This window comes from Canis lupus, unplaced genomic scaffold (genome assembly GCF_011100685.1).
Source record: "Canis lupus familiaris isolate Mischka breed German Shepherd unplaced genomic scaffold, alternate assembly UU_Cfam_GSD_1.0 chrUn_S1934H2133, whole genome shotgun sequence".
NCBI classification, from domain to species: Eukaryota; Metazoa; Chordata; class Mammalia; order Carnivora; family Canidae; genus Canis; species Canis lupus.
In genome coordinates this window covers 23494-49348 of record NW_023330800.1, presented here as the reverse complement: position 1 = coordinate 49348, position 25855 = coordinate 23494, and the positions used below count along the sequence as shown (strand labels likewise).

The window sequence follows — 25855 nt, the reverse complement described above, 5'->3', positions numbered from 1 at the left end:
TTGTGAAATAATGAGGGGAATTAAATATTTGTTTCTTCACAAAGAAATTCTATTTCTCCAGTTGTACAAGATGTTAATAATAGTGAAAATTGGGGATTTTTGTCACTTTTTTCATACACTGGAAACTTGTGTTCACAAGAAGTGAAGTCAAATGGAACCTTCCTTATCATTTTGATATTCATAGAATACTAAATAAGTTATTTTTCAAATAAAAATTACTTTAAAAATTAAAAGTACTTTAAAGTACTTTTAAAATTAAAATAAAATTACTTTATTTTTAAGAACAGTATCTTCTTGAGGCCCTTGGTGGTGGCTCAGTGTTTGAGTGTCTGCCTTTGGCTTAGGTCATGATCCAGGGGTCCTGGGATCAAGTCCCTCACCAGGCTCCCCACAGAGAGCCCGCTTCTTTTTTTTTTTTTTTTTTTTTTTTTTTTTTTTTTTTATGATAGTCACACACACAGAGAGAGAGAGGCAGAGACACAGGCAGAGGGAGAAAGCAGGCTCCATGCACCGGGAGCCCGATGTGGGACTCGATCCCGGGTCTCCAGGATCGCGCCCTGGGCCAAAGGCAGGCGCCAAACCGCTGCGCCACCCAGGGATCCCAGAGAGCCTGCTTCTCTCTCTGCCTATGTCTTTGCCTCTCTCTCTGTCTCTCACGAATAAATAAATGAAATATTTAAAAAAGAAAGAATAGTATCTATTTGATAAAATATTAAGATATTTGTACTAGTAGAAACCCGTGAAGAATTTAGAAAAAGGGCTGAACTTAGCTCACACCCTCTTAGACATCACATTCCTCATTCTTAGTTATTAAAGAACGTAGAAATGAAATAAAAAATGAATTTAATTTGGCCAAAAGATGAAGATGACTATAACTCACTGTCAGTGAAATGACAAATAGTTACAGAATAGACTGTGACCCCTGCTCCCAACATTTGTAAGAGAATACCTCTATCTTAGAACAGAGGAAATCTCCTTAGAATCCCGCAAAACTCCACAGTTCACTGGGGCTTAACATCTGGCATAAAGTTTAAGGTAGTGGAAAGCAAGGGACATCTATCATGTTAATACAACTATAATAAAGGACAATTTTTAGAAATAAAAACTGCAGTTCCCTCCTCTTCCTTCTTCTTGAGTCAGTTTACAGTAGATTAACACTTTCTAATTTCTGCTGAGATAATCCAGTTGGGTCAGTGATTGAAATTAAAGAAACACATTAAGACCTTAGAAGAATCTATTGAAGTATAAAGCTTTGTTGTAACACATTTTAAATATTTCCAAGCTAGCAACTGGCTTTATTAATATAATGCCTTGAGATTTATCCTCTCACTCCCAAGATAAATCCTATGAGAAAGCCTGATGGCTCTGGGGACAGAATGAGGCTGAGGGTAGGAAGATTGAAAAGGTTACTTCTGGCCAAGTGGGTACAAACATGGGCTTATGAGTTAGGCTGTCTGTGTTCCTGCGTTTGACAACTTATTTAAACTTTCTGTGAGTTTCCTTATTTGCAAAATGGAGCTAATAGAGACCATCTAGTGTAGTTGCTTGAAGATTAAATTTTTTATAGTTATATTTATAAAATATTTAGAATAGAGGCTTGGCATATGATAAGTGTTCAAATATAGGAGAGTAGAAACCACGCTCTGGGCTCTAGGATAATTCCTTGGTTCAAACTAATCCTTGTGCTTTATTGAACTAAGGTTATTGGATGGCTTTTTCCAGGTCAATGTATTTGGAAGTTTCCACACAGGATCTTAGGTGTCTGTATATACACAGATACCTATATTAGAAAGAAAAAATCTGTAAAAACAAGCAGATATCTGTCTGTCATTCCCCTTGGCCATATATTTTTGACGTGACAATGCCTTTGGAATACTCTCTAAAAAATGATTTTATCTGTTAATTGATTATGTTCCATAAAAATCTTCAAGCACACAGGTACAGGTACTTGGGTGTAATGTTGAAATAAAAAAAAATGTTGAAATAAAAAAATGTGGAAAGATGTTGGTATCCATCATATTTATATTCATTGTGTCCTAAGCTTTGAATCTAGATTATCCTTCAAGTGGGCTTCCTAAAAGATTATTTTTATTTCATAAATCCCATTGAAGAGTTTTAGCTTTAATTGTTCCATGAATCAGTGGAAGTCATAGGGATTTTTGCACATGAAGTGTCTTTCATCTCAGTTCAGTTCAGTGTTTTCCACATGTGTTCTGAATAGTAAGGAGTTCCAGAGTGGAGGATCCAAATTCCCCAGGCATCCCTTTATAGGACTTGTAACTATTTAAATCTCAAGCACACCTGCGAGTCAAAGTTGTGAATTAACCAAATTAATCAATTATCAACCAAAATAAATCAATGGTGGTTTTCATCTTTGAGGTCAAAGAAGATTAGGCAGAAATTATCAAAAACCTGTTCCTCCCCTTCTGACTCCTCAGAGAAATGGGAAGTATCCATGACTTACATATAAGACCTCCAGACCATTGATCTGGGATTGACTGATGGACAGATGGATGGATGGATGGATGGATGGATGATTTTTCAGTCGGGCTCAGTCTGTAGGCTAACAGTTTTTTTTCGTTTTAGCCAGAATCTAAGGGAAAATGGTATGGACAAAATTTTAAGAAGGGAAATTGAAAATAACCTATGCTTTAAAGGCTAGAAAATATTTTTTTTAATTAAGGTTGAAAGTAATTTTTTAAATCTTTCTGATCCGAGCTTTTTTTTGTTTGTGTTTGTTTGATTGATTTCATCTCTCTCCCTCACACTCTTTAAAAGATTTATTATTTATTTATTATCTATCTATTCTATTTATTTATTCTCCCTCACACTCTTTAAAAGATTTATATATTTATTTATTTATCTATCTTTTTATATTTATTATTTATTTTAGAGAGCAAGCATGAGCAGGGGGAGGGGCAGGAGGGAGAAAGGAAGCAGACTCCTCATTGGTGGGGAGCCCTACAAGGGGCATGATCTCAAGAGCCTGAGACCATGGAGTTGGATGAAACAAGAGTTGGATGCTTAAACTGACTGAGCCACCCAGGTTGCCCCTGGTTTGTATCTCTTAAGAAAAACACTTGTATAACTATTTTTATAAGTCATGTATAAGGTACCTTTGTTCAGCCCCCCTCAAACACTTTTTGAAGTATGCAAGTCATAAATGAATAATTAACTGCAATAATAGCCATAAAATTATGTGTAATAAGTAACAAATCCAGCAATAGCAAATGAATTAATGTTTTCTTACAAAGCTCTTAAAATATACAGTGGTTACTCAACACTCACCATTCAAAAATATGGCTATTTGCTGCCATATTAGAGTAAGTATTTTCAGGTTTCCAAGCCAGAGTTGGCTCAACACACACATTGCAAAGGCCCATGTAACCATTTGCTGTGTGTGCACAGAGGGTAACAGAGATGGGAGGCATGATTTGCCCTGGAGCAGTGAGAACTGGTCTCTAATGAGCACAGCTGCTCCCATAACATTTTTGAAATCAACTAACAGAGGTCTTGTTTGGGATCTTTCTAGGTATAAAAAACTTTAAGATAAAAAAGAAAATACCACTGAACACCATGTGGATTGCCAACTGCATGGATATAGTGGGAGATGCCAGCATCCGTTCTGGGAGGTCCTTTGTGTTGGGCTGGCCCACAGTAAACTTCGTGGCCACCTTCAGGTAAGACCAATGGTTTGGTGTCCTGTATTTACGTGGCTTGAAAAGGATAACATTGTAATCTATTGTCTACCAAGCTGGTGACTCACTTTTTGACCTCCCATGACACTTGTTTTGCCTTGTACTCTGCCTAAGAAGGTGCTTATATCCACATGGAAACAAGTAGATAATGTATAGTGGGAACTACTGGAGTAATTTCCTTCGGTTTTTTTTTTTTTTTTTTCCTTCGGTTTTGATCAATGGTTTTTCAAATGGGCTCTAGTAGCCACTTGAGGAGTTAGGTGTTCTAGTTATGTGGAAGGAGAATCAACAGAGTGAGGTTCAAGGTCTCCTCTCCTGATCCTGCCCTCTGATTCCCAGGGAGTATCTGCATTTTTAAATCACTGGAAAGATTTCTTGAGCAAGTACTATTAAATTTGAAAATTGCTTTTACACTCCCAAGTTAATTCCCTTAACAATAGTATGTAATTAGACAAATAAATTGATCATGTCATTGAATACTAGGTTGCCTGAATTGCTGTGTACAGATTATCTCAGTTGGTGACAATCTAAAACAAAAATATGATTCCATTGAGTAGAGGTTAGTTGTGTAAGACACATTCTTAGGCTGACATGAGGATGGGGAATGTGGCTCTTGACCCTGGATATCCTGAGTAGCCACCTCTGAGTTTATAGGGATCATGCCACACTTGCATCTCTGTTTGAAACATCCACACCCCAAGCTTCATTCCTGTTTTATGCAGTTGCACTTAACACACTGCTTTCTTCTCCTCACCCCACTCCACCAAAATCTCACACGTCATCATAAAGGTACGACAACAAAAATGTTTACAAGTTGTTAATTTATTAATCCTATAATGCAGCTGTTGACTTAATGAAAAATTTTCAAAGATTATTGAGAAGAAACATGTATTTATATCTCTGCATGTCTTCTTTTCCATAAAGATCATCAGTTCCCATTGCTTAATATCTTCTCCAGGTTGTAAGTGGAAGGAAACAGTTTCAAATGGGAATATATAAAGTGTTTGGTAGGGGAGTGTCCAAGAAATTTTTTCCCCCTAATAGGAAAATGTGGAAACAAAGCCTGTATAATACATAGAAGGCATTTATAACAACTCCTGGCATCTAATGCTTTTGTTATTATTATTACTGTTCTGCAGATTGGCATGGGTAACTAGAAGCTGTGTCTACGCACCTAAGCAGGTGGGGACACTAAATGGGCATTCTACTTTCTTGATGTGACAGGTCCTGAAATGGTGCTGGAGGGGGTGGGGAGCAGTGTTGCTGGTAGAACTATAGAATGTGGCAGCCACCGTGGACAGTTTGATGGCTCCTCAATAAGTGAAACAGAATTACATATGACCTCCAGACATATATGCAAGAGAAAGGAAAGCATATGTCCACGCAAAAATAATACACAAACTTTTGTAGCAGCATTGTTGACAGGAGAAAGAAAAGAAAGAAAGAAAAAAAGAAAGGAAAGAAAGAAAGAAAGAAAGAAAAGAAAAAGAAAGAAAGAAAAGAAAGAAAGAGAAAGAAAGAAAGAAAAGAAAGAAAAAGAAAGAAAGAAAGAGAAAGAAAGAAAGAAAGAAAGAAAGAAAGAAAGAGAGAAAAAGAAAGAAAGAAAGAGAAGAAAGAAAAAACCAAGTGTTTATCAACAAATATAAAATGTGGTACAGGAGCTAGGGACAGGAGGGAAGGGAGAGTGACTGCTTAATAGACACATGTTTGCTTTGGGGTGATAAACATGTTCAGTCACGATGGTTGCACAGAACGATGAATATACTAAAGGTCACTAATGGTCAATTTTTTTTATGTGTAATTTACCACAATAAAAAAAATGCTGGTAAGTGATAAGCCCACGTGTGAATGAGCCTTAAGACATTTGCAACTTTGGATATTAAATGCTGTGAAAATTTTAGCAGAGAACATACTGATCTTTAGTAATTTTGCATCAGGGGATTGATCTTTCTCAGAAGATCACAGTGATGAAGAATACGGTTTTTAGGAACTAATTTAACATATTACAATCTGCCATATGTATAAAGAAATAAAAATATTACAGGTGTTTTTTCTGAAAAAGATATTCTTGTTTCTGAGCCAAGACAGTTCCATCAAATTGCTAAATTTCTTAAATGTGATTTAATTTGAATGGTAATATTCTTTATATCCGAATAGCCCTTGCAGCTGCAGGAACACTCTGAGCTATAATTAACCTTTTTCCAGTTCTGGAAACTAAATATCAAAGTGGTTAACAACATGCCCGTGATCACATAGCTTGCATCACATAGTCACAATTAAGTTTTCAGATTTGAAATCAACTTTTCTTCCTCTTTAGGATCTACTTCCCATTGCTTTAATACCATAAAGAGAGTCCACCAAAAGCCCAACTCTAAGGGGAGTACAATTTACACATCCACATCCCTTAACAACGGGCTCCTGATATTTTTAATCTGGAATGGTGATCTTAATATGTTAGTAGGAGTATTGTACGTTCCTCAATTTTTTTCTTCTCATTTTTTAAATTGCAGTTCTTCAGAACAAAAGGAAAAATGGCGTTCTTACCTTCAAAGGTATTTTGTCAGTATATTATTATAAGTCTTTAACCCATGATGGAAAAATGTAGATCTCTTCAAAGCAGTGCCCCCAAACTATGTTCCCTCCCTTAGTAGAAATTGTTACACTATCCTCCAATGATTTCTTATTTAATTGTACCCTGGCCATTACTACAAATAACCTGCTCTCCTTTACATGCATATATTGCTTATTTTTTATGAAATTCTGGTTATCACTCTCATCTTCCCCCACTCTCCAACCTCATGATTATAGCTAACATTATTCTCAAAACATATTAAATTTCCATAAGTGCAGTTTACCCTACTGAGTAATGCTGAAAGCAACTTCTAATTCCTACATTTGAAGGTGCTAGTATGCCCTCTGGTCGCTAGCAGGAAAGCTTTGGTGACTGGATCTGCTGGTCAAATCTCACATGACGAGAGTGATCCATTGTTTTCCGAGTCACAGCTTATTTTCCTGAAATATTTTTGCATGTTTCCTTCCGACCCAAAATTTGGTTTTGCTGAGCTTATTTATATGCATTTAAAAATAACAAAGTACGTTGAAAATATGATCAAATAAATTGATTGGAAAGTAAGGTAATTTATCCTACTCTATTTTGGGTTACTATCAAATTCGATTAGGTACATCATGCTAGCCAAAGAGAAGGAGCAGCCAAAAAGCATTCTCCTCAAAATCTTCACTGAGAACATCAAGAACTGTGCCTGAGTATTTTTAAGACCAACAATTAAATTCTGAGTTCCTAATTCTGACTGAATGAAAAAGATGGAGATAGAGGTGGAGAGACAGAGAGGGAGGAAGCAGTGAGTTGGGGAAGAGGAAGAGAGAGCAAAAGGTAGGAAGAGAGAGAGAATATTTAGAAAAGTACCATGAGGAAAAATGTATTTTCCCCCTCTCCATGTACTCTTTATAGACCTAAAAACTGCGTCCTAGGTAATATGAAGCAAGAGGAATACATACTACAGTGCTTAAGCAAGGAAAGAGTATTGGATGTTAAGTGTCTATAACATTTCTCTGGATCCTTCTAATTGCTTATAGTGGCTTGTAATACAGTGATTTAGAATCAACCTTTTTTTTTCCCCAATGGCCACCACTTACATACAGAATGGTCTGGATTGTCCACAGTCCTTTTTCCCCTCCAGATATTTTATTTGGTATAACTATAAACTCAGAGAAAAGTTGTAAATAAAAGTAATAAAAAAGACCCCGTATACTCTTTATCTAGATTCACCTATTGGTAACACTTTATTCCATTTGCTTTATCACTTATTTTCTTTCTGTCTATTACATGTATGTGTATACTTACGTTTGAGGGTCATACATATACTATGGCCCTTTTTCCTTAAACCTAAGCATTTCTTAAGAATAAAGATATTCTACAGTTATCACCTTTAGTGAATTTAACCTTGGCATAATACTTTACTCTGCCATTCCCATTCTCATTTTGTCAGTTGACCTCAATAATGTCTCCTTTCTAGTACAGGATCCACTTAAGGATCAGGTGTTTCATTGAGTAGTTATGTCAAATGCAGAGGAGTTTTGAAAAGTCTTTTGTTCCAAGGAATATCAGGATTGAATTGAACTAAGAGGGATGACACTTTTAAGGGATCAGCATATTTCTATTTCATTTCTTTATACCGTGGGGAGAAAAAAATCAAACCAATTGGCCCAGTTTTGTGTGTAAAATTTGATTTCTGAAATTGTAGTACAGTAGCCAAGACATTTACAGTGATGAACAAGATACTTTGGGTATCTTTAAATGGTTTTTTTGTGGTTGTTGTTATAGTTTGAAGTAGCTCTAGATCACACAAAACATTTGAAGTGGAGGGTATTCCTGGCTAAAGCAAAAGCCATGCAAATATTTTGATCTGTTGCTAAGTGCAGGCTAGATGCACTGCATGAAGGAGAGAGAATTCTCTAGCAGCAGAGCACATTCTCGTCTCTGCCTTTGATATCAATTGTGGCAGTGGTTTACATTCAGAACTTTCCTTGGAAAATTACCTTGAATTTTTAAAAATCAACTTTATTGAGGTATAGTTTGGGTGAAATAAACATTTCTGATGTTCTTCACCCATTCTTAAAGATCCAGTTTCCCACTGCACTGTTTCACTTCATCGTAGAAAGATGATTCTTAGCATTCCTTGTGCAAAACTGGTGCAAACAGATTTACTTAATTTCTTTTATCTGAATATGGCTTTATTTCACACTGACTCTTGAAGGATATTTTTGGGGATGTAGAATTTTGTTTGCAGATTTTTTCCTTTTAGTCCTTTAGAGATGTTCCAGTCTTTTGGTCTTGATGCTTTCTGATGAGTAGTCTGTGATTAAACATTAACCCTCAGTAGGTGATTTGTCATTTTTTCTCTAGCTGCTTTCAAGTTTTCTCTTTATTTTTGGTTTTTAGCAGTGTGGCTAGGAAGTACCTAAGCATGGTTTTCTTTGAATCTGTCCTATTTGACATATTCTGAATTTCTTGAATTTATAAATTGATGCCTTCACCAAATTTGGGAAATTTTAATCATTATTACATCAAATATTTCCTTCCTCATTATCTCTTTCTCTCCTCCTGACAGTTCCATTCTTTGCATATCAGACACTTTCACATTGTTCAGAGATCTCTCAGGCTCTGTTAATTTTTTCAATCTTCCCCCCTTTTCTTCTTCACACTGGATAATTTCTAGTATCTATTTTCAAATCACTGACTTCTTTTCATCATCTCCATTATGCAATGTAGCCTAGTCAATAAATTTTTAAAAAATATTTTTCAGATAAAAATTTCTATTTTTAAATATTTTTCCTCTCAAAAAAGGAAAAGTCATAAATACTTATTTCTATACTAAGATGCCTCTATTTTTGTTTATTGTGAGCACATTTTCATTTGTATCATTGAGCATTATTGTAATAGCTGTTTTTGGCTAATAGTCTAAGCATCTAGATCATCTCAGGTGTGGCTTCAGCTCTTGAAAATTGATCTCATTTTCCTGGTTCTTCATATTAAGTAACAGTTTGACTCATGAACAAAAACTAACTTTTCTTTTTCTTTTGAATTATTTCAAAAAATAGTTTTTTTCTGAAGTTATTTGTTTAGAGAGAGTTCCTTCTAATGGAATTTGTCTGTTGGGAGATCTACAACATGCAGGAAAATATACATACATCCCTTGAATTACTATTTGAATGACTATTGAATTACTTTTGGACCATCTGTGATATCAAGTAATTGCATTCAATTCATAAGAAGAAAAATACAATGAAAGGACAAGGAATGAATTATGAAAGAGTTTCTTTTAACTTTGCTTTTAATATTTTCAAGGCCTGTGGGTGTCCACTTGTGCTGTTTTCTTTATGCACTGTTTCCCGAAGGACACAGCCCCATTGCCTAAAAATGTTAAAAAACTGTATGCATAGTAAATGTTCTGGTTACATATTCTCTTATTTTAAAATGACTTTTGTAATTGAGATAGTTTTATAGATCCATCTCAGATTCCTATTAACCCCTTTCAGAAAATTTTCTGTAAACTTTTCCTAGTTGTATGGAGCAGTTTCTCAATGTATGGTCTGATAGAGAGCTATTATAAGTATCTACTCACTGGCAGAGTTGTGAATGGAACATAAACTTCTAACATTTCCAGTCTCATTTCCTAGATTCATTGGTTTTATTTGTCTTAACAGATTGCAACAATGGAAGTCTTAGTTAACCATGATGCCTGACAAAAAATACAGACTAAATAGTAGTTTTTAAAAAGTGTCTTTCATAGCCAGTTCTTATCTGATTTTACTGAAACCGACTATGTAATTACAAAGGAACTAAGCCATACTATAAAACACAACTCAGTAAGAGAGGAAAGTATCTAGTGCCTTCCTTTAATACTACCCCCCACCATTTTGGAAATAGCCTTATGGAGCTGAGGGTCACCCATGTGCCCTCTTGGAATTCTCAGTTTTTCTCTTCCTTGCTTCAGCTGCTGTATTTTGTATGCCACAAATTCTTGGAGGGAAATATATGTTTACTGACATGTTTCCTACTAGCTTCATGTTATATAAAAAAAATGAAAATATAATTAAGGGTTCGTGTTCTACACGTGCTTTACTTTGTCATTACCTGAAAACAAGCTTTACCTTGGAGTATGGATAATTTGACAATATTTGGTCACGATGCTTTAAATCTAAAAAATTTGTAGCAATTTTTCTTATTTATTTTTACAGTCTGTAACTGTAACAGTGACAAATTCGACACGGCAAATGACACTATCAACATGTTACTAACAATGCTGGGAACCGTAAGTTGCCTACAAACTATTTTTAGTTTAGAACCAACTTTGACTTTTGAGATGTATGTGTGTGTGTGTGTGTTGTGCACCTCCCATCATAAGACAGCTGATTATTGTAGATAACATAGTCATATTTTGTCCTTCCAACTTTAAAATTGAAGGCAGCAAAGCTATAGTATTAGCTTATACATGAGTGCTATTCTTATATTCCCATTTTAAATTTTCTGCAAATTCAAAGTCATAGCCTAAAATTGGGCTATAATTTTAGAGTGCTAATAACAACATGCAGTTTATTGTATATATTTTAAATACAGACAATAAAATGTTTCTAAATTTCTAAATATTTCCTCCTTATTGGACTCTTCTTCTGTGTTTCAATTCTGATACGTCCCCATCCCTATTGACCCTAGTTATCACACAAGGAAGAACTCAATCTGTTTAATGAATCCTAAATTACATGTTCTGTTGTACCTTTTGACATAAAGACTACATGGCTACAAGCTACCTCCTTTTGATGCAGATCCTGAGGATGAAGCAGCTCATACCTTTAGGAACTGGTAAAGACAAAGACAAGTTCTGAATAAGACCATGGATCTGGGGCATTTGTACATAGCACTTTCATCTTGTTTTGGTTTTAACTGTCTGTTCTTTATTTTGATGGTGCTCGTGTGAGTTGCTGATATCTTTTTATGAAAGAGAAATATATGAGGATGAGGTTTTATAAGGGAAAAAAGAGGGACAGTGATAGATGGAGAGAACCAAAGGGAGCACTTGGAAAGCACAGCTTCTTATCCAAAATCCTCTGTAAATGTGACGTGACATAATCATAAGATTGTTTGTAAATTCTATCTGACCCAATGGTATAATAAAGCCCTTTAAAACTTCAGAGCAACTAGAATTTGGCAGAAGAGATCAATGATTTCTGTACAAACAACATTTAATAATACATCCAAAATAAAATTGAATTTATATGTACTGACTAAAGCACATCTCTACATACATTTCTAACCTGTATGATATATAAACCCTAAGTAAGAATTAAATCCTGGAAAAGAGAGTGAGTGGTTTGAGGGATGAAGGTGGGGAGATTGATTAATGATTTAACTCATTTTATTTCACGTTTGTGATTTTCTTTGCTTAAAGTGATCAATGTCACTAGGCAAAGAATTTCTATTTTAATGAAGAACTGGGGTTATTTGGCTTTATGTATACCTGATTTAAAGGATTCCAGCATGGCATTTCCAAACCCTACCCTACCTTATTAGCTCTTACTTCTTATTTGCAACACAATCTTGAGCAGATTTAGCTCTGTGTGTGGGTGTGTGTGTGTGTATCTGTGCCTGTGCCCATGACATTCCTTCATAAGGTGAAGGCCATGATTTTTAATCAAGAGTCAAGGGCAAGTGATGCAGAGCATTTTCTCATATGCATGTTGGCCATGTCTATGTCTTCCCACCATTTGCTTCAACGTGGATGGAACTGGAGGGTATTATGCTGAGTGAAGTAAGTCAGTCGGAGAAGGACAAACATTATATGTTCTCATTCATTTGGGGAATATAAATAATAGTGAAAGGGAATATAAGGGAAGGGAGAAGAAATGTGTGGGAAATATCAGAAAGGGAGACAGAACGTAAAGACTGCTAACTCTGGGAAACGAACTAGGGGTGGTAGAAGGGGAGGAGGGCGGGGGGTGGGAGTGAATGGGTGACGGGCACTGGGTGTTATTCTGTATGTTAGTAAATTGAACACCAATAAAAAATAAATTAAAAAAAAAAAAAGAGTCAAGGGCAGGGATCCCTGGGTGGCGCAGCGGTTTAGCGCCTGCCTTTGGCCCAGGGCGCAATCCTGGAGACCTGAGATCGAATCCCACGTCGGGCTTCCTGCATGGAGCCTGCTTCTCCCTCTGCCTATGTCTCTGCCTCTCTCTCTGTGTGTGACTATCATGAATAAATAAATAAAATCTTAAAAAAAAAAAAAAGTCAAGGGCAAACATGGAAACTATTACCAAAAATTCCATTTCAAACATTTTTTGCTTTAGTCTCCTGGAAGACTCTTTAAAATAGTTCAGCAATTTTTATAATTTAGAATTGTTTGTTTCAAGTGGGATTTCTATTATTACTGGGCAATAATTCTGCTGGGAGTAATCGTTTTCTGCATCTGACCTGTTGTCTAGAGTCCTCCTCCTTTCTCTCCGTAAAGTGGGGCTTGCCTGCACCAAAGCCAGTGGCTGACTTCCGTCCACTATCTCCTCAAGGTCTCTTCGGCATTTGTCTCCTTTTGCTCAGGGCTGCTGAGCTATTGATGCCTCTCAAGTTACTTTGCTCAGGAATGGTCATAGCAGAGTATATGGCTCTCTGGACAATATGCATCTCTGGGCAGGGACATTTGGAGACAAAAGCCAATGTTATCCAAGGAGTCTAGAGACAGCAGAAGAGAGGACTCTGAGATGAGACTTTTCCTCTTAGTAAAGGGACACAAATCTCATTTCTTATGCCATGGGCCACCCACAATGTGGGGGGCTGACTGTACTGTGGTTTCCCGGTCTTTATCAAAAATGACAAGAATCTGGGACAGTCTATTGGAAGCTGTGAGGGGAACTAGTTAACAAGTACTATAGCTACCTCCATGGACCAAATACCATTTATCCTGGCCCCAATTCTTTCTTTTTGGAAACACAGATATGCTAAGGAAATGTGTTCTTCAAGTACTGTGAAAGATTTGTTATGACACCTAGTTCTTTTTGTTTCCAAGGGCTCTGAGAAAGACTACCAGCTGTGGGAGAGTTCTGGCAAGGAAAAACTTCCACTAATTGGTAAGTGTCAGGGAAAATCTAAGATGGGATTGATTAGGTTCAAAATTATAACTCTAAGTTTCAAAGTAATGGTTGCTCTTTCTTAAGCTTCAAAATCTTTAAAAGTGAAAATCACATGCATTATTCACTCACATGTTTATTAAATAATTACCAGGTACTGTTTCCCAAGCACTGATAACATCTCTTCATTCAGCAGCTATCATCTAGTGAGGGATAGAAATGTAAATTTTTGTTTCTACTTCTTTTTACCTGACAAACAGAGCTGTCTTGAAAAAGTGTGATTATTTATTTACTTATTTACTCACTTAGGTATGAAAGCAAAATGGATTGGAATTTTCCCCATACATTTATTTTTCATATTTCAATCTTGAATTCTAGTTCCTAACTACTAAGAAGCCTCTATTTTGTGAGAATCCTCTAAAATTCAGTTATGTCCCTGAATCCAGGTATAGCTATGTATTTAACACCCCTGCCCTGTGCCCAGTTTTCTCTGCATAATAAAGAAAATGAAAAAAAAAAAAAGAAAATGAGATAATCACATTTAAACTCCTCTAGTCTTCACTGACGAAATCACCTGCACTTTGTTGTTTCTCAGGTTTTTTCCATCACTGTTCTAAGGTTATTGATAAACAGATTGCACCTCTTCTAAAATAGTTATTAGCACAAGTTCTCTGAAAAAAAATCTTTGGATTAACAAAATTGTTTAGTGTTTCCAGTAATGGACAGATTTAAAAAAAAGAAAAATAAGACAGGATCTGTCGCAGACCTTGAAGTATAGTAATGGATGCTAATGGTGACAATGATCTCTTCTAGAAACCTTAAAGCATTCCTTCTTACATGAATTTTTTTTATCCTTTTAATAAACCTGTGAGGCTATGATTCTTTTTCAAATAATCTGGAAATGTAAACATCCAATTTCTTTTTTTCTTTAAACAATTTCTTTCTGTAAAGTATATATTCCCAGTCTTATTAGACTATAGAGTCACAAAGCACATCACTGAGAACAAAATCCCCCAGTACCACTTCCTGTTTTTTTTATAAATTTATTTTTTATTGGTGCTCAATTTGCCAACATATAGCATAACACCCAGTGCTTATCCCATCAAGTTCCCCCCTCAGTGCCTGTCACCCAGTCACCCCCACCCCCCCGCCCACCTCCCCTTCCACCACCCCTAGTTCGTTTCCCAGAGTTAGGAGTCTCTCATTTTCTGTCTACCTTTCTGACACACTTCCTGTTTTGAATTAATGTTGACATCTTTGTAAAAGTTGTTCGGGGCAGCCCTGGTGGCTCAGCAGTTTAGCGCCACCTTCAGCCCAGGGTGTGATCCTGGAGAGCTGGGATTGACTCCCACTTCGGGCTCCCTGCATGGAGCCTGCCTCTCCCTCTGCCTGTGTCTCTGCCTCTTTCTCTCTCTGTGTTTCTCATGAATAAATAATAAATCTAAAAAAGTTGGTATAGCAGTAAAAGGAAAAAAGCTAAATACTTATATATTTTTAATGAAGTGCAGAATTTAGTATAAAATGATGTAGATGGTAACTTTTTAGACTTTGAATAGCTTCACACATGAAAGCAGCTCTAAGAAATCAGAAGAGTGCTGTAGTCATGATGATCCATTAGCAGCATATAAAAATGCTTTTTTTTTTTAACGTACTCTCAATTCTCAATTGTGGATTAACTCCTGGTTATCTAGGTTTGGTTGTATTGCTGTCATAGAAGCTTCTTTTTCCTTAATAGAGGGAAGTCCTGTGATTCTTGTGAACATGCATTTATGACAGATGAAAAGAACAGCAAAAGCGCCCTTAGGTACATTCAGTAATAAATCTGAATGGACAGAATGAGATTTTCATTCTATTCTTAAAAATGAAATCCATATTATAGCATAGGGTCTTGAGAATTCTCTAGAGAGGAAAAACAATTTAAAGCAAAAAAGAGCAAACAAATCACTTGGCAGGCAATTCTGGATGGCTCTGGGTATGGTTTTCTATTCTCTAACCATCGTTTATAGTTTGCTTCTGGGTTTCCAGCTCTGCAGCCTTCCTTCTGATCATTGCCTGGCTGGACATGCCTTGGAGGGAGGGCATCAGTGGGAGGGAACCATAAAGCATAAGGGCAACCCATCCCACTACTCTAGAGTAGCTCTGGCTCGAGAATTGACAAAAGGAAATAAAAAAAATCTATTCAACTGACATTATGTCGGAGAGAATAGTGAAGATAGCAATTTTAATATATATACTCTAAATATTTAAAAAAATATTAACCAAAAAATAAAATAAAAAATAAAAAATATTAACCACCAATGCTTATTAATAGATTCACTCTGATAAGTTTGTGTGTGGACAAGCATTCCAAAGAATGAATGTAAGGCTCGATGGGGTCAAGTAATTTGGCTAAGATGTATAGATCTAGTTAGTATCAAGGCACAAACTAGAAAACCTTAAATATTCTCAGATAGAAACAAAGCAAAAGTCAGCATTGTTTAATGCACTCATGAATATATGTATTCCAAGCAAAGTAACATGCTTTAAAGTTTTTTCTCTTCTTAAAATCTTTCCCTTGGGCACACACTTGTGTAGAGTGTTCCTGACAAGGGTGCCTATGATGCTCCCTCAGGAGGCACAGCCTCTTTATCTAGAAGTCCCAGAAAAATAGCAAAATATACCAGGGTGATGCTTACACTCATGATAAGGTAGGTTTGAGGACAGCCATCACCATCAGCCTGAATATTCAGGTTTCTTTCCATACAGGACATGAACATCCCTATGGAATTAAAATGAGCCATCTTCCATCTACTAAACTGCTGCCAAAGGAACCAGAGGACTCCACCTCTCCTTCCACAACTCAGGAGTCCCTCCTTCTGGAGCAGAGGATCACAGAGATGCAAAGCCAGCTGATCCTGAAGCCCAGGCATCGAGCCCAGAGCAAGCAAGGGAGAGGTGAGCCACTTGCCTTTCTTCAAGTGCCTTCTCTTGGCTCATGTCTCCACACTTAAAAACAATTCATGACACACAGAATATTCTTTCTGGGTGAGCTATTGTCATCGATGAGGAGGAACAGTATAGGCAAGAATGCAAAACCTACCCTAAATCAAGCCTGGAAAAACTCAAAAGTCTGACAACAAGACCCAACTCATTTCTATGAAGGTTGTTTGCTTGTTTGAAATCTTGTAGGTAGACCATTACTCCTTTCTTTCTCTATATCCCCAGAGCACTTTCAAGGCTGCCCTCAGCCATGTCTTGTGCTGAGTAGTATATTCTATATTTAGTTTAATGCGTTGTAGGCAGCATCATTTATATTAAAGTTGAGCAAACCGAAGTTTTAAAATGTTGAGCTTCCTAAGTAGCAGAACCAGGATACTTCTGGTGCAGTGCTGGCACTCACATGAGTGGAGTGCTTTTCCCAGAAAAGCCAAGTGGCCAGGTGTTAAAGGTTATTTGGTGAAATGTTGCTCATCTGTTTATCCTTCGACAGCTTGGCTCATCTGTTGACTCTTAAAGAATTCAGTTATTTAAGCAATGTTAAGGTATCTTCAAAGGACAACATTCACAGCTGAGCAGTAGAAACTTTCAACTCAGCTTTCCACTGCTGATCACCTTTTCTTTGGAAAGCTCTTCTTTTGATAGGGAATGTTGAGTAATTAAAAATCATCTCTGAAAACTGGTGGTCAATAAATGCATTCATAACCTCTCATTGTTTTTCCTTTTCTATGTTTTCTTTCAAGCCTTGTACTTGTGTGTAGATGTATATATACATGTAAGTCTGAGTGTGTCTGTATGTGAGGAAGTGTGTTTCCACACTTCATTGTGGTTTACGCTCTTTTCAGTAAATGTTAAACATATTTAACTGAAAACATCATCTCTGGGTGGGTTGGTGGGGTATGACAAGAAAACACAGCCACCACATAGCCAGCATGTAATGACAACTTCCCAAGGACCCTGCCTGCAGAAAATCATCCTTGAAGATGGCCCAGAGCAGAGGAACCAGAGAAGTAGGGTCAGATTGTGTCCTGAGAGGCAGATATTTTGGATGGTAGAAACTTGAGCACTCATTAAGCCAAAGAGGAAATCTGAGGCTGAGGGGGGCCTGGCTGTGAAAGCAGAGGATTACCAAACTCAGCTCGATTTGCATATCAAATCCTTCTAGCTTTTAAAATCAGATCTGACACCTGAACCCACTGATTACACCAGTAGTAAACAACAAACAGGTTCAGTGCCTCCTGATGCAGTGTAACCAACTGATGGCACAGGAAATACTTACCTTGAGTCTGATCAAGTCTCTAGGATTAACCATCTGTCTGAAGGATATGGGAAAGGACTCATCAACGCCATGAGGATGCTGTTAGCCAACATCGGAACACGGGGAGTTCTACACAACAAATGACTCAGTTTCCCTCTTCTAGCCACAACACTGAACATGCTGTATAATGGCAATGGTGAAAATAAGGCTAAGTGAATTAAAACACACTAATCTCCCTTCTTCCTTAGATTCAGGCCAGAAGACCATGAAAAGCAGTGCCTTCAGAAACTCAGCCTTTTGCCTATTTGCTGGCACTTGCCAGAACAACCAGTGCACAGCTGCACCTTCTAAAAAACCAGGACAGCTCTTTGGAGTTTCCCTCACAGATATCTGTGATAATGACAGCTTGCTCTTCCCAATTCTGGTAGGTCTCAGTTTGGTGTTTTTTGCCTTCCTGAGGAGGGGGAGCTCAGAGAGGCCAAATGTTCTCATGTAACCCTACCCCCAAATGGAGAAATCATTAGACATCCCCTGGCTTTGGCTGAGAAGCTTTGGTAGTGTCATTTGATTTAGGTACTGCAGAGTCATGAGGCCAATACAACAGGACAACGTTTTGTCCATTCCACTTGTTTCCACAGAGACAAATGTAGGCCTGTTCAGATCAGTCAAAATGGACTGTGTCTGCATGAATCATCTTCACATTCTGCCATTGTCTTCCTGAGCTCACAGTAGTCTCAGGTCTCCTTCAACTGAGTCTACTTAATCTAACAACTGAAAACATCTTACCTAAGCATAAAGACTCCTCCTGCGGCAAATATGAATCCACTAATCCTAACAGAGTATGTTAAATGACAGCCACAGAGTTTGGCCTGTTATCTCAAATCGGAGTACTGAATGGTCAGTGTGGAAATTTGCTGAGTATCCAGTACCTCTGCAAGCCCTGCACTATATTTGGGAATGTTATCCTAGGTGTGAAGAAATTTACCACGTTAGTTACATGCTACTACTATCCTAGTCCTTGCATCACAGCAATTTTAGGGGGTAGCTAGAACTATCATCCTCCACACTTTACAAATGAATTAGAAAGGTTTCAATACAGTTCGCATGTGCCCCAGGTCACACAAATGATCAGAAGCATAATAGGTTTCTGATCCCTGGGTCTATCTGACTCCAGCCCTTATTATCTTTCTACACTGCAGGGAGAGGACATGAAGATAGAGCAAAGGACAGTGAAAGACTCATGAAGGGAATGTAATGAGAGAATAAGAGAGCATTTGAGCTCGATTTTAAAAGAGGAAAGGAAATAGGCATAGTAGGAATGGAGGATGCAATCACTTAAAGACGAATCAACAAATGGGAAATGAGTATGGCAAAAAGATTTCCATACTTGGGGAAGAGCATCTATGTAAGGGAATAAAGATAAAAGACTGGTAAAGTAGGAGACAGGTGAGGATTCCACAAAGGCCGTGAAACACGGAAGTTTGATGTAAAAGGGTAAATTCAATAAAAAAAAATCTGATTGAAATAAGTGATTACAGTGTTTCAGGGTATGACTGTAAGGTGGATTTTTGCGTAGAAACTATAGAGAGACATTAACTAAAGAATCTAAATTGACTTTTTGTCCCCCCAGCTCTAAAACCGTATACCATCCCATAGCCTAACTCTTTCAAAAAGGAAGCAAGCTTTGCTCTGGGCTTGGGATACGAAATGCCATATACTCTTCCTTTTTATCTTACAGGATATGCTTTCCTTTATTAATCGGAAAGGACCACTCATGGAAGACATCTTCAGAAAATCAGCCAGTATAAAATCATGCACCATCCTAAAGGAGAAACTAAATTCTGGGGACACAGTGAACTTGGAGAGCGAATCTGTTCTTGTGGTAGCATCTGTTTTAAAGGTGGGGAAAGTTCTAGCTTTATCCACGCGTGAGTAACTGAAGCTGTGATTGGTGTCTTTCATTATGATTGCCCAAGAACCATCATAGGCATAACTGTGAAGAACTTGACACACTGGAAAACACTTCATGAAATCAAAATTTAAGGAAGCTACTGTAGGAGTTAAAAGCCCCATACATTAGAAATACTTTCTGTTTTCACCACACACCGCCCACCTGAAGACTCCATGCAAAATACTAATACCAATATGACTACTAGTAATAATAATAAATTTCAAAATATACACTGACACATACATAATGTCTACCAAAGCAAACATCCTGCTTTTGACGACATCCTCACCACCCTGCTAATGAAAGCAGTTTACAAAAGAAAAATTATATGAAACATTTGAAAATACGTATAGAAGTTTACAGTAGTAAGCACATGTTTACTTTATGAGGAATCCAAAAAAGCTCAGTAAGGCGACCAGATTATTCTTAACCATCATTGTCTCCTGTTTCTTAATTCCTTTTACTTTGTAAGTCATGGAGGAAGGATTCCACCATTTTTGTCTCCTTTCACCACATCCTAAGCATTCTTTTGTTAATATTTGTGATGTCTAGCCCACCACCCAAGGTTATAATGACATGGTAACCAGCTCTTGCTATATGCCTCTTTTGATTAATCGTTAACTTTTGGAGTAAGTGCAATAGACAAAAGTAGTTTGGAATTCTGAAAAATCAATAGATCGACCTAAGAAATAGATTAATTTTGAAATTATACAGCTGAATCACAGATATCCAGTTCTATTGCTAAAAGGGAAATGGAGAAAGAAGTGAGAACTAGAACAGATAATTTAATCCATGTACCTTGGCACTTGCTAACAGCTGTCGACAAAACTGTGATAATGCAGTAATGACCACACTCTTAGAATCAAGGTCATATTTGGTCCTTCCTTCTCACCTTTGGTCTTTCCTTGTCCCCCATTACTTTTCAGCTATGCAATAAGTAACAATAGTCCCTGACCATTACTACACTGGGCGACAGTAAAACACACTATTAAAATATATATAGGCATACAGAGACAGGGGAAAGAATGATGATACATTAGTTAGTCGAATAGCATGATAAGTGTTGCCCTCTTTAAGGTGCACACATGGAATTGATGTTTCTAGCAAGACTTAGTAGGGTCTTTTCTATTTCCGTGTTATAAGCACAGACTATGAAGATGGTGACCACGTGAGCATAGAGTTCTTAGACATTTCTGAAGTTTTCCCTTCCTAAAATTGACTACTCTTTGTGGAGAATCAGACTCTGCAACCTTGGCCTGGATAGTATTATGTCAAACTATCTGGAGAATTGGCCTACACTAGAAACGAATATATCCTCAGGGCCATCATGAGTTTGCCATTAGACCGTCTACTTTTATACAGTTAAGGAAATGAAGAATGATGCAATTATGAGTAGCTTTTGTAGTACTTCGCAAAAAAGTACACAAAAGAGTAACTGCCATATAATGAAAGGGAGCTTTGTCTTCCTTTCCACTGAAGCCTAGGCTCTGCTTTAATGCTTTTGTTTTTGTTGAAGGAAATCCACACACCTGCTTTTGCATGTGCAAATCAATGGACAGTCAGAGGTGAGCTCTGTGTGGGTCACAGTTTAGGTATCTAAAGGCAGTAGGGAGTGAACTGAAGTTTTCAACTAAGTGTTTTCTCTGTAATATTTCCAATATATATTTTCTAATATATACGTGTGTGTGTGTATTTTTTTTTATCTACATAAGGATTTTCTTCAAAATGTCCAAGGAAGTATACTGTCATCTGACCTCTATGCTAAATGGCTTGGTGTTATTGATGAAGCGACCGAGGAGGAGAAAATAAATGCAGCCCAGAGGTAATGATGCAATAATTACTCTACTCTGGTAATTTCTCAGAAATACACCAATATACTATTAGGAAAATATTGGCATACATTTTGCCACTTTGTCCACTAAAATAATGATCGGTGCCAAAGAGTTTCAATTCTTCACACCCGTGGAGGCCAGTTTCAGAATACAGGCATGCCTTATGGCTATTATTGTTCTACTCCTGACCTTATTAATGTGAAATCCTTAGCCATTGTACACCTTCTCAATATATGAAACTGGTAGACAAAATTCAGTGGCCTAAGACAGATGCTAGAGCATCAACAGCCAGTGGTATAACCTTAAGTTTGTCAAACATTTAACCAGAGTGGGTTAGCTCAGAAATTGAATTCAGTGAAACATTTTTGTATACGTTCCTGCCTGGAATTCTGCTACAGCATATTGTGTACTAGATCTAGAAGGATGTTCTCTGTTCTCCGTCTCTATACTTCCAGCTTCCAAAGTACAATGACTTGCCTTATTCAAAAGTGCATCTTTCTGACTTTAGGCTTCTAGCCCAGCTGCCAAAAGCGAATGTTGTTCTCTTGAGATACCTTTTTGGAGTGTTATACAACATTAAGCAACAATCCTTATCCTTATAAGATGACAGCTTATAATATATCAGTGTGTATAGCCCCAAGCATTCTTTGTCCACCTAAGTCCTGCATCTTGGAATTGGAAGACAAGTATATAAAAAAGTTAAGAGAGCTCTCATTCATGTCCCCTGGGTTTTAGAATCCATGCTTTGTATCTTCAATGTTTAGTAGTAAGTCGGATGGATCAGTTCTGAAAAGTGCACATTTTCATAGGGACCTTGGAATGGCAGCGTTATTTACCCTACTCTGATGGAATACGGGAAGGGGTGTTGTTAATGTGGGAAATGCAGAGCAGTTGAGTCGCTTCTTTTCCATCCAGGAGATACAATACTAGACTGACTAAACAAAAGAAAGAGAAGAGTGGTGTAACATGGTAGGAAAGAACCTTGGCTCTGGAGTTTGACAAGCCAAGGTTCAACTCAGGCTGATCCTTGAGGGGAGAGCTTGTAACCTTGTGCAAAGCCATGGATTCCTCATGACACAATTGTAACAACACCCAGCTCCTCTGGTCATTACTGGCACTTCCTAGGTGACTTGGGCACTATGAGCACCCATGGCTCCAAACACATTGGCCTTCATCTGCAAGTTGTGGCTCATTTAGAAAAATACTTGGCTACTGTTTTGCCTCTGCTACATCAGACAGAAACTAGTAGAATATTCCAGAACATCCTAATGGAGCTACACATGCCTAATAAGATAGCATTTCCCCAAACTCATGTTGAGAGCCAGCATTAGGAAAAGCAAGACATGAGAAGGGACTGCGGTTTGACAGACATGTTTTTCTCTGCAGCCATGTGAGTTTTTCCTCAAAAAAAAAAGAAAAACTCCACAGGAATCTCCACTTTCAAATAAGATATTTTCTCATTGATGAAATGAATTTCATAAGTTTTTGCCTATGCTTTATACATTTTAATAAGATATTAAACAGAAGTCACAACCCAAAATGTACTGGAAACAAAATTTTAAAAAATAAGTAAAGTTTAATAAATTAGGTTACTTTGAAAACTACCCTAGTTTTAAAGATGTAACTATTGGTATCACAGTGTAAGTTATAAAACTAGGCCACAAATTGAACTATAGCCCACTGACGAGTAGTATTTCAAATCTATACCCAAAGTACACTGGAAAGTATCACTCTATGTTATATTTCTTAGAGAACTCGGGTTTCTATATATTGTTATCAACTCTGAATTCTTCTTAGAAGTCTTTCACATTTTTGGTTAGATCCAAGATTTATACACAAAATGTGACTTATAGCAATGCCATATGGAAAAGAGCACCCCATTGTGGTCTTTTTGCATTACAGGTTTCTCTTGTAAAGTTTTTGATTGAAAATTGCCTCAAGATATTTGGAGAAGATATCATTTGTCTCTTTGGAGAGAATTCAGTGAGTTGTGATAACAATGAGAGGCTGCAGGTACTGTGAATATTTTAATTGGCTTTAGGGAGAGGCAGACTGCAAGGTTGGGGGTGGGGTCTGGCAGATACTTAGTCCTGTTCTGGAGCCCACAACATCCCCAGGGCAATGATTCCCAGCTGCTCCTTCTTCTGAAGCCTGGCTCACAGGTCAAGGGTGGTTTCACACTGTTGGAGACCAAAGAAAGCATAGAAACTTCAAGAAGTTTCTAGCAGTATTAGGGGATAGCATGGTATGATACAGTGTTTGGGAATTTTTTCTAACAAGATTTTAAATGGATCCCACATATATATGATATTCTATAGGTAGTTAAGCATATAATATGCAATTATTTATTTGTTTGTAATATATAAATGTGTTCTGGTTGAAACCAGAGCGCAGGGCTTTTATTCCTCCTCCCTCCTCTCTTTAATCAGTGGCTCTAGAGGCACCACAGGATTCATGTGCTTTGTAAAATGAGTTGAAAAGAACCAGCATCATTGAGAGAAAAGGACTTGACTTGAGGTTGACTTGATGTCAAACAACCTCCAGATTACAAACTCCAGTGCCCCATTGTATCAGCTATTTGACCTTGGGTCAATTACTCCAGCTCGGTATCAGTTTATTCATCCCTAAAATGTGGATAAAAATAATGTCTAAATCTTAGAAATGTTCTAAAGTTTAAATAAGATAATTTGTGTAAAAGACATTTCTAAAAAAGCAATTAATAGAACTAGGAAAAATTCCCCCGAGACTAGTGTGAGTATCATTGGAGCCTAGATAATCGCTGCTAACTGGCAACACCCCATTTTGTAAAACAGAGTTTAGATTCAGAACCTAGAGACACATATCATCAATCCCTCCATAGTTTTGACATGTCTTCGTTTTTTCTTTAGTGTAAGCCATGTCATCAGGAATTAAGATGATTCTAGTGTCATTTCTGAGAGTATTCTGATATAAGACAAATGTTTGCTTTTTTTATTTCATCAGTGATAGAAAAACCACCTGTTGAATCCAGCCAGTGAGAGTGATAGTGATTTCCAAAAAGGCACAACTGCAGAATGATACCAAGTCCCCATCTGGCATGGGTCCATCCACCTACATGTCTACAGTTTACTAACTCACTGAAGACTGGAATCTCCATAATGACACTTGACACTTCCTTTTTCTTTATTTTGCCAATGAATGAAAATGAACCCTTTCCAAGACCCAGCTATTTCCATTTAAAGCTTTTTCCTGGGTCCCATATATTCATATTGAGGATATCTTCCTACAGAATATCTCCTCTATCTTCAATGTCTACCATATCTATCATATTACATACTTTTGTGTTGTGTTGTGTTGTATGTCTTTATATGGATAATAAAAATCATTCCATAACTCAGTAGGTTAGACAACCATTTCACTTGGTTATGATTCACATAGCACTTCAGTGGAGGCTCATCTGAGCAGTTCTGGTCTCAGCTGAGGTCACTTGTGCACTTGCAGTTAGCCTGCAGCTCATCTGGAGCTAACCTAGGTATCTGTCTATTGGCTCTGGCTCTCGATTGGTCCCCATGTCTTCCATAAGGTAGCTTCTCCTCCTTTCATATGGTGGAAAAAGAGTTCCCAGAAGCAAGAGAGACTTTTTAAGAGTTAATGTGGGAGAGGACTGTGCAAAGGACCACGCCAAAGATGGTGGTTTACAAGACAAGGAGGCATTATTTACTGAGACCACACATAATACAACTCATGGCAGCACCACTACTACACATACCTTTTTCTTCACTGGCTTTTAATCCTCGGTTCTGTACACCAGCATTTCCTAAGGGGTATTCCAAGTATGGTAGGAAGTATCTTTGAAATAATAACTCATTTCTTACCTCAGGTATTCCTTCCCTCATCCTTCCTCCTGTCTTAAGCTGCCTTAAGAGGCAAGTAAATCTTCTCCTCAGAGAATAAAAGCAATAGGAGAATATGAGGGAAAGGGAGCTCTATGTTGCTTATGAGTTGTACGGAGTTAGCTTTCTAGGAAACAAAAATGATTCATGGCATAGAGTAGAAGATTTAAGTGGCAATCTCATGGGGAAAGCCCAAAACTACTAGGTAGGTACATGAGATATCTGCACCTTTTCCTGGATGGAAACCAAACGGAAGCAGAAATTTCTCACAGAATAGTGAGCTGACATGTCTAAGAAAGATGGGGCCCTCTATGTCCACGCAGAGTTTTTTATGCCTCAACATGGAACAGATCAGTTAGTAAAAGTATCTCCATCAGTCTTAGAATAGTATGGAAGAAATAGAAAGCCACTGGGTTTGAAAGACATGTCTCAGCAACAGAAGTACAGACCAAATTCCCAGGACCAGATAGCAGTTTGGACACCTCAGTGGCTATAAGTATACATCAATGACACAGAGCAACCACATAAGTGCTACTTCACCATTTTACAGCCTCCCCAGTACTAGAAGACTCTGGAACATAGACACACTCATGGGGGCAATTAAGAAATCCTAAATCTCTACCAGTCTTGGA

At 37.5% G+C, this 25855-nt stretch overlaps 1 protein-coding gene across 1 annotated transcript; it reads left to right on the top strand.

Moving 5' to 3' along the window:
• The first annotated feature begins 3543 nt into the window (after window positions 1-3543).
• On the top strand, window positions 3544-24727 carry LOC119878812 (rho GTPase-activating protein 20-like). The gene is made up of 8 exons (XM_038589381.1): window positions 3544-3680; window positions 13274-13334; window positions 16080-16268; window positions 17817-17992; window positions 19307-19468; window positions 21232-21341; window positions 23254-23364; window positions 24334-24727. The coding sequence occupies exons 3-7, from the start codon at window positions 16106-16108 to the stop codon at window positions 23264-23266; spliced, it is 624 nt and encodes a 207-aa protein (XP_038445309.1). The 5' UTR covers window positions 3544-3680; window positions 13274-13334; window positions 16080-16105; the 3' UTR covers window positions 23267-23364; window positions 24334-24727.
• The last annotated feature ends 1128 nt before the right edge of the window (window positions 24728-25855 follow it).

Excerpts from the sequence above, each read along its gene's own strand:
- LOC119878812 (XM_038589381.1), top strand. The coding sequence starts at position 16,106 with ATGAGCCATCTTCCATCTACTAAACTGCTGCCAAAGGAACCAGAGGAC. Across the intron at positions 16,269-17,816 it reads CCAGAGCAAGCAAGGGAGAG|ATTCAGGCCAGAAGACCATG; the intron begins GTGAGCCACTTG and ends CTTCTTCCTTAG. Across the intron at positions 17,993-19,306 it reads GCTTGCTCTTCCCAATTCTG|GATATGCTTTCCTTTATTAA; the intron begins GTAGGTCTCAGT and ends TTTATCTTACAG.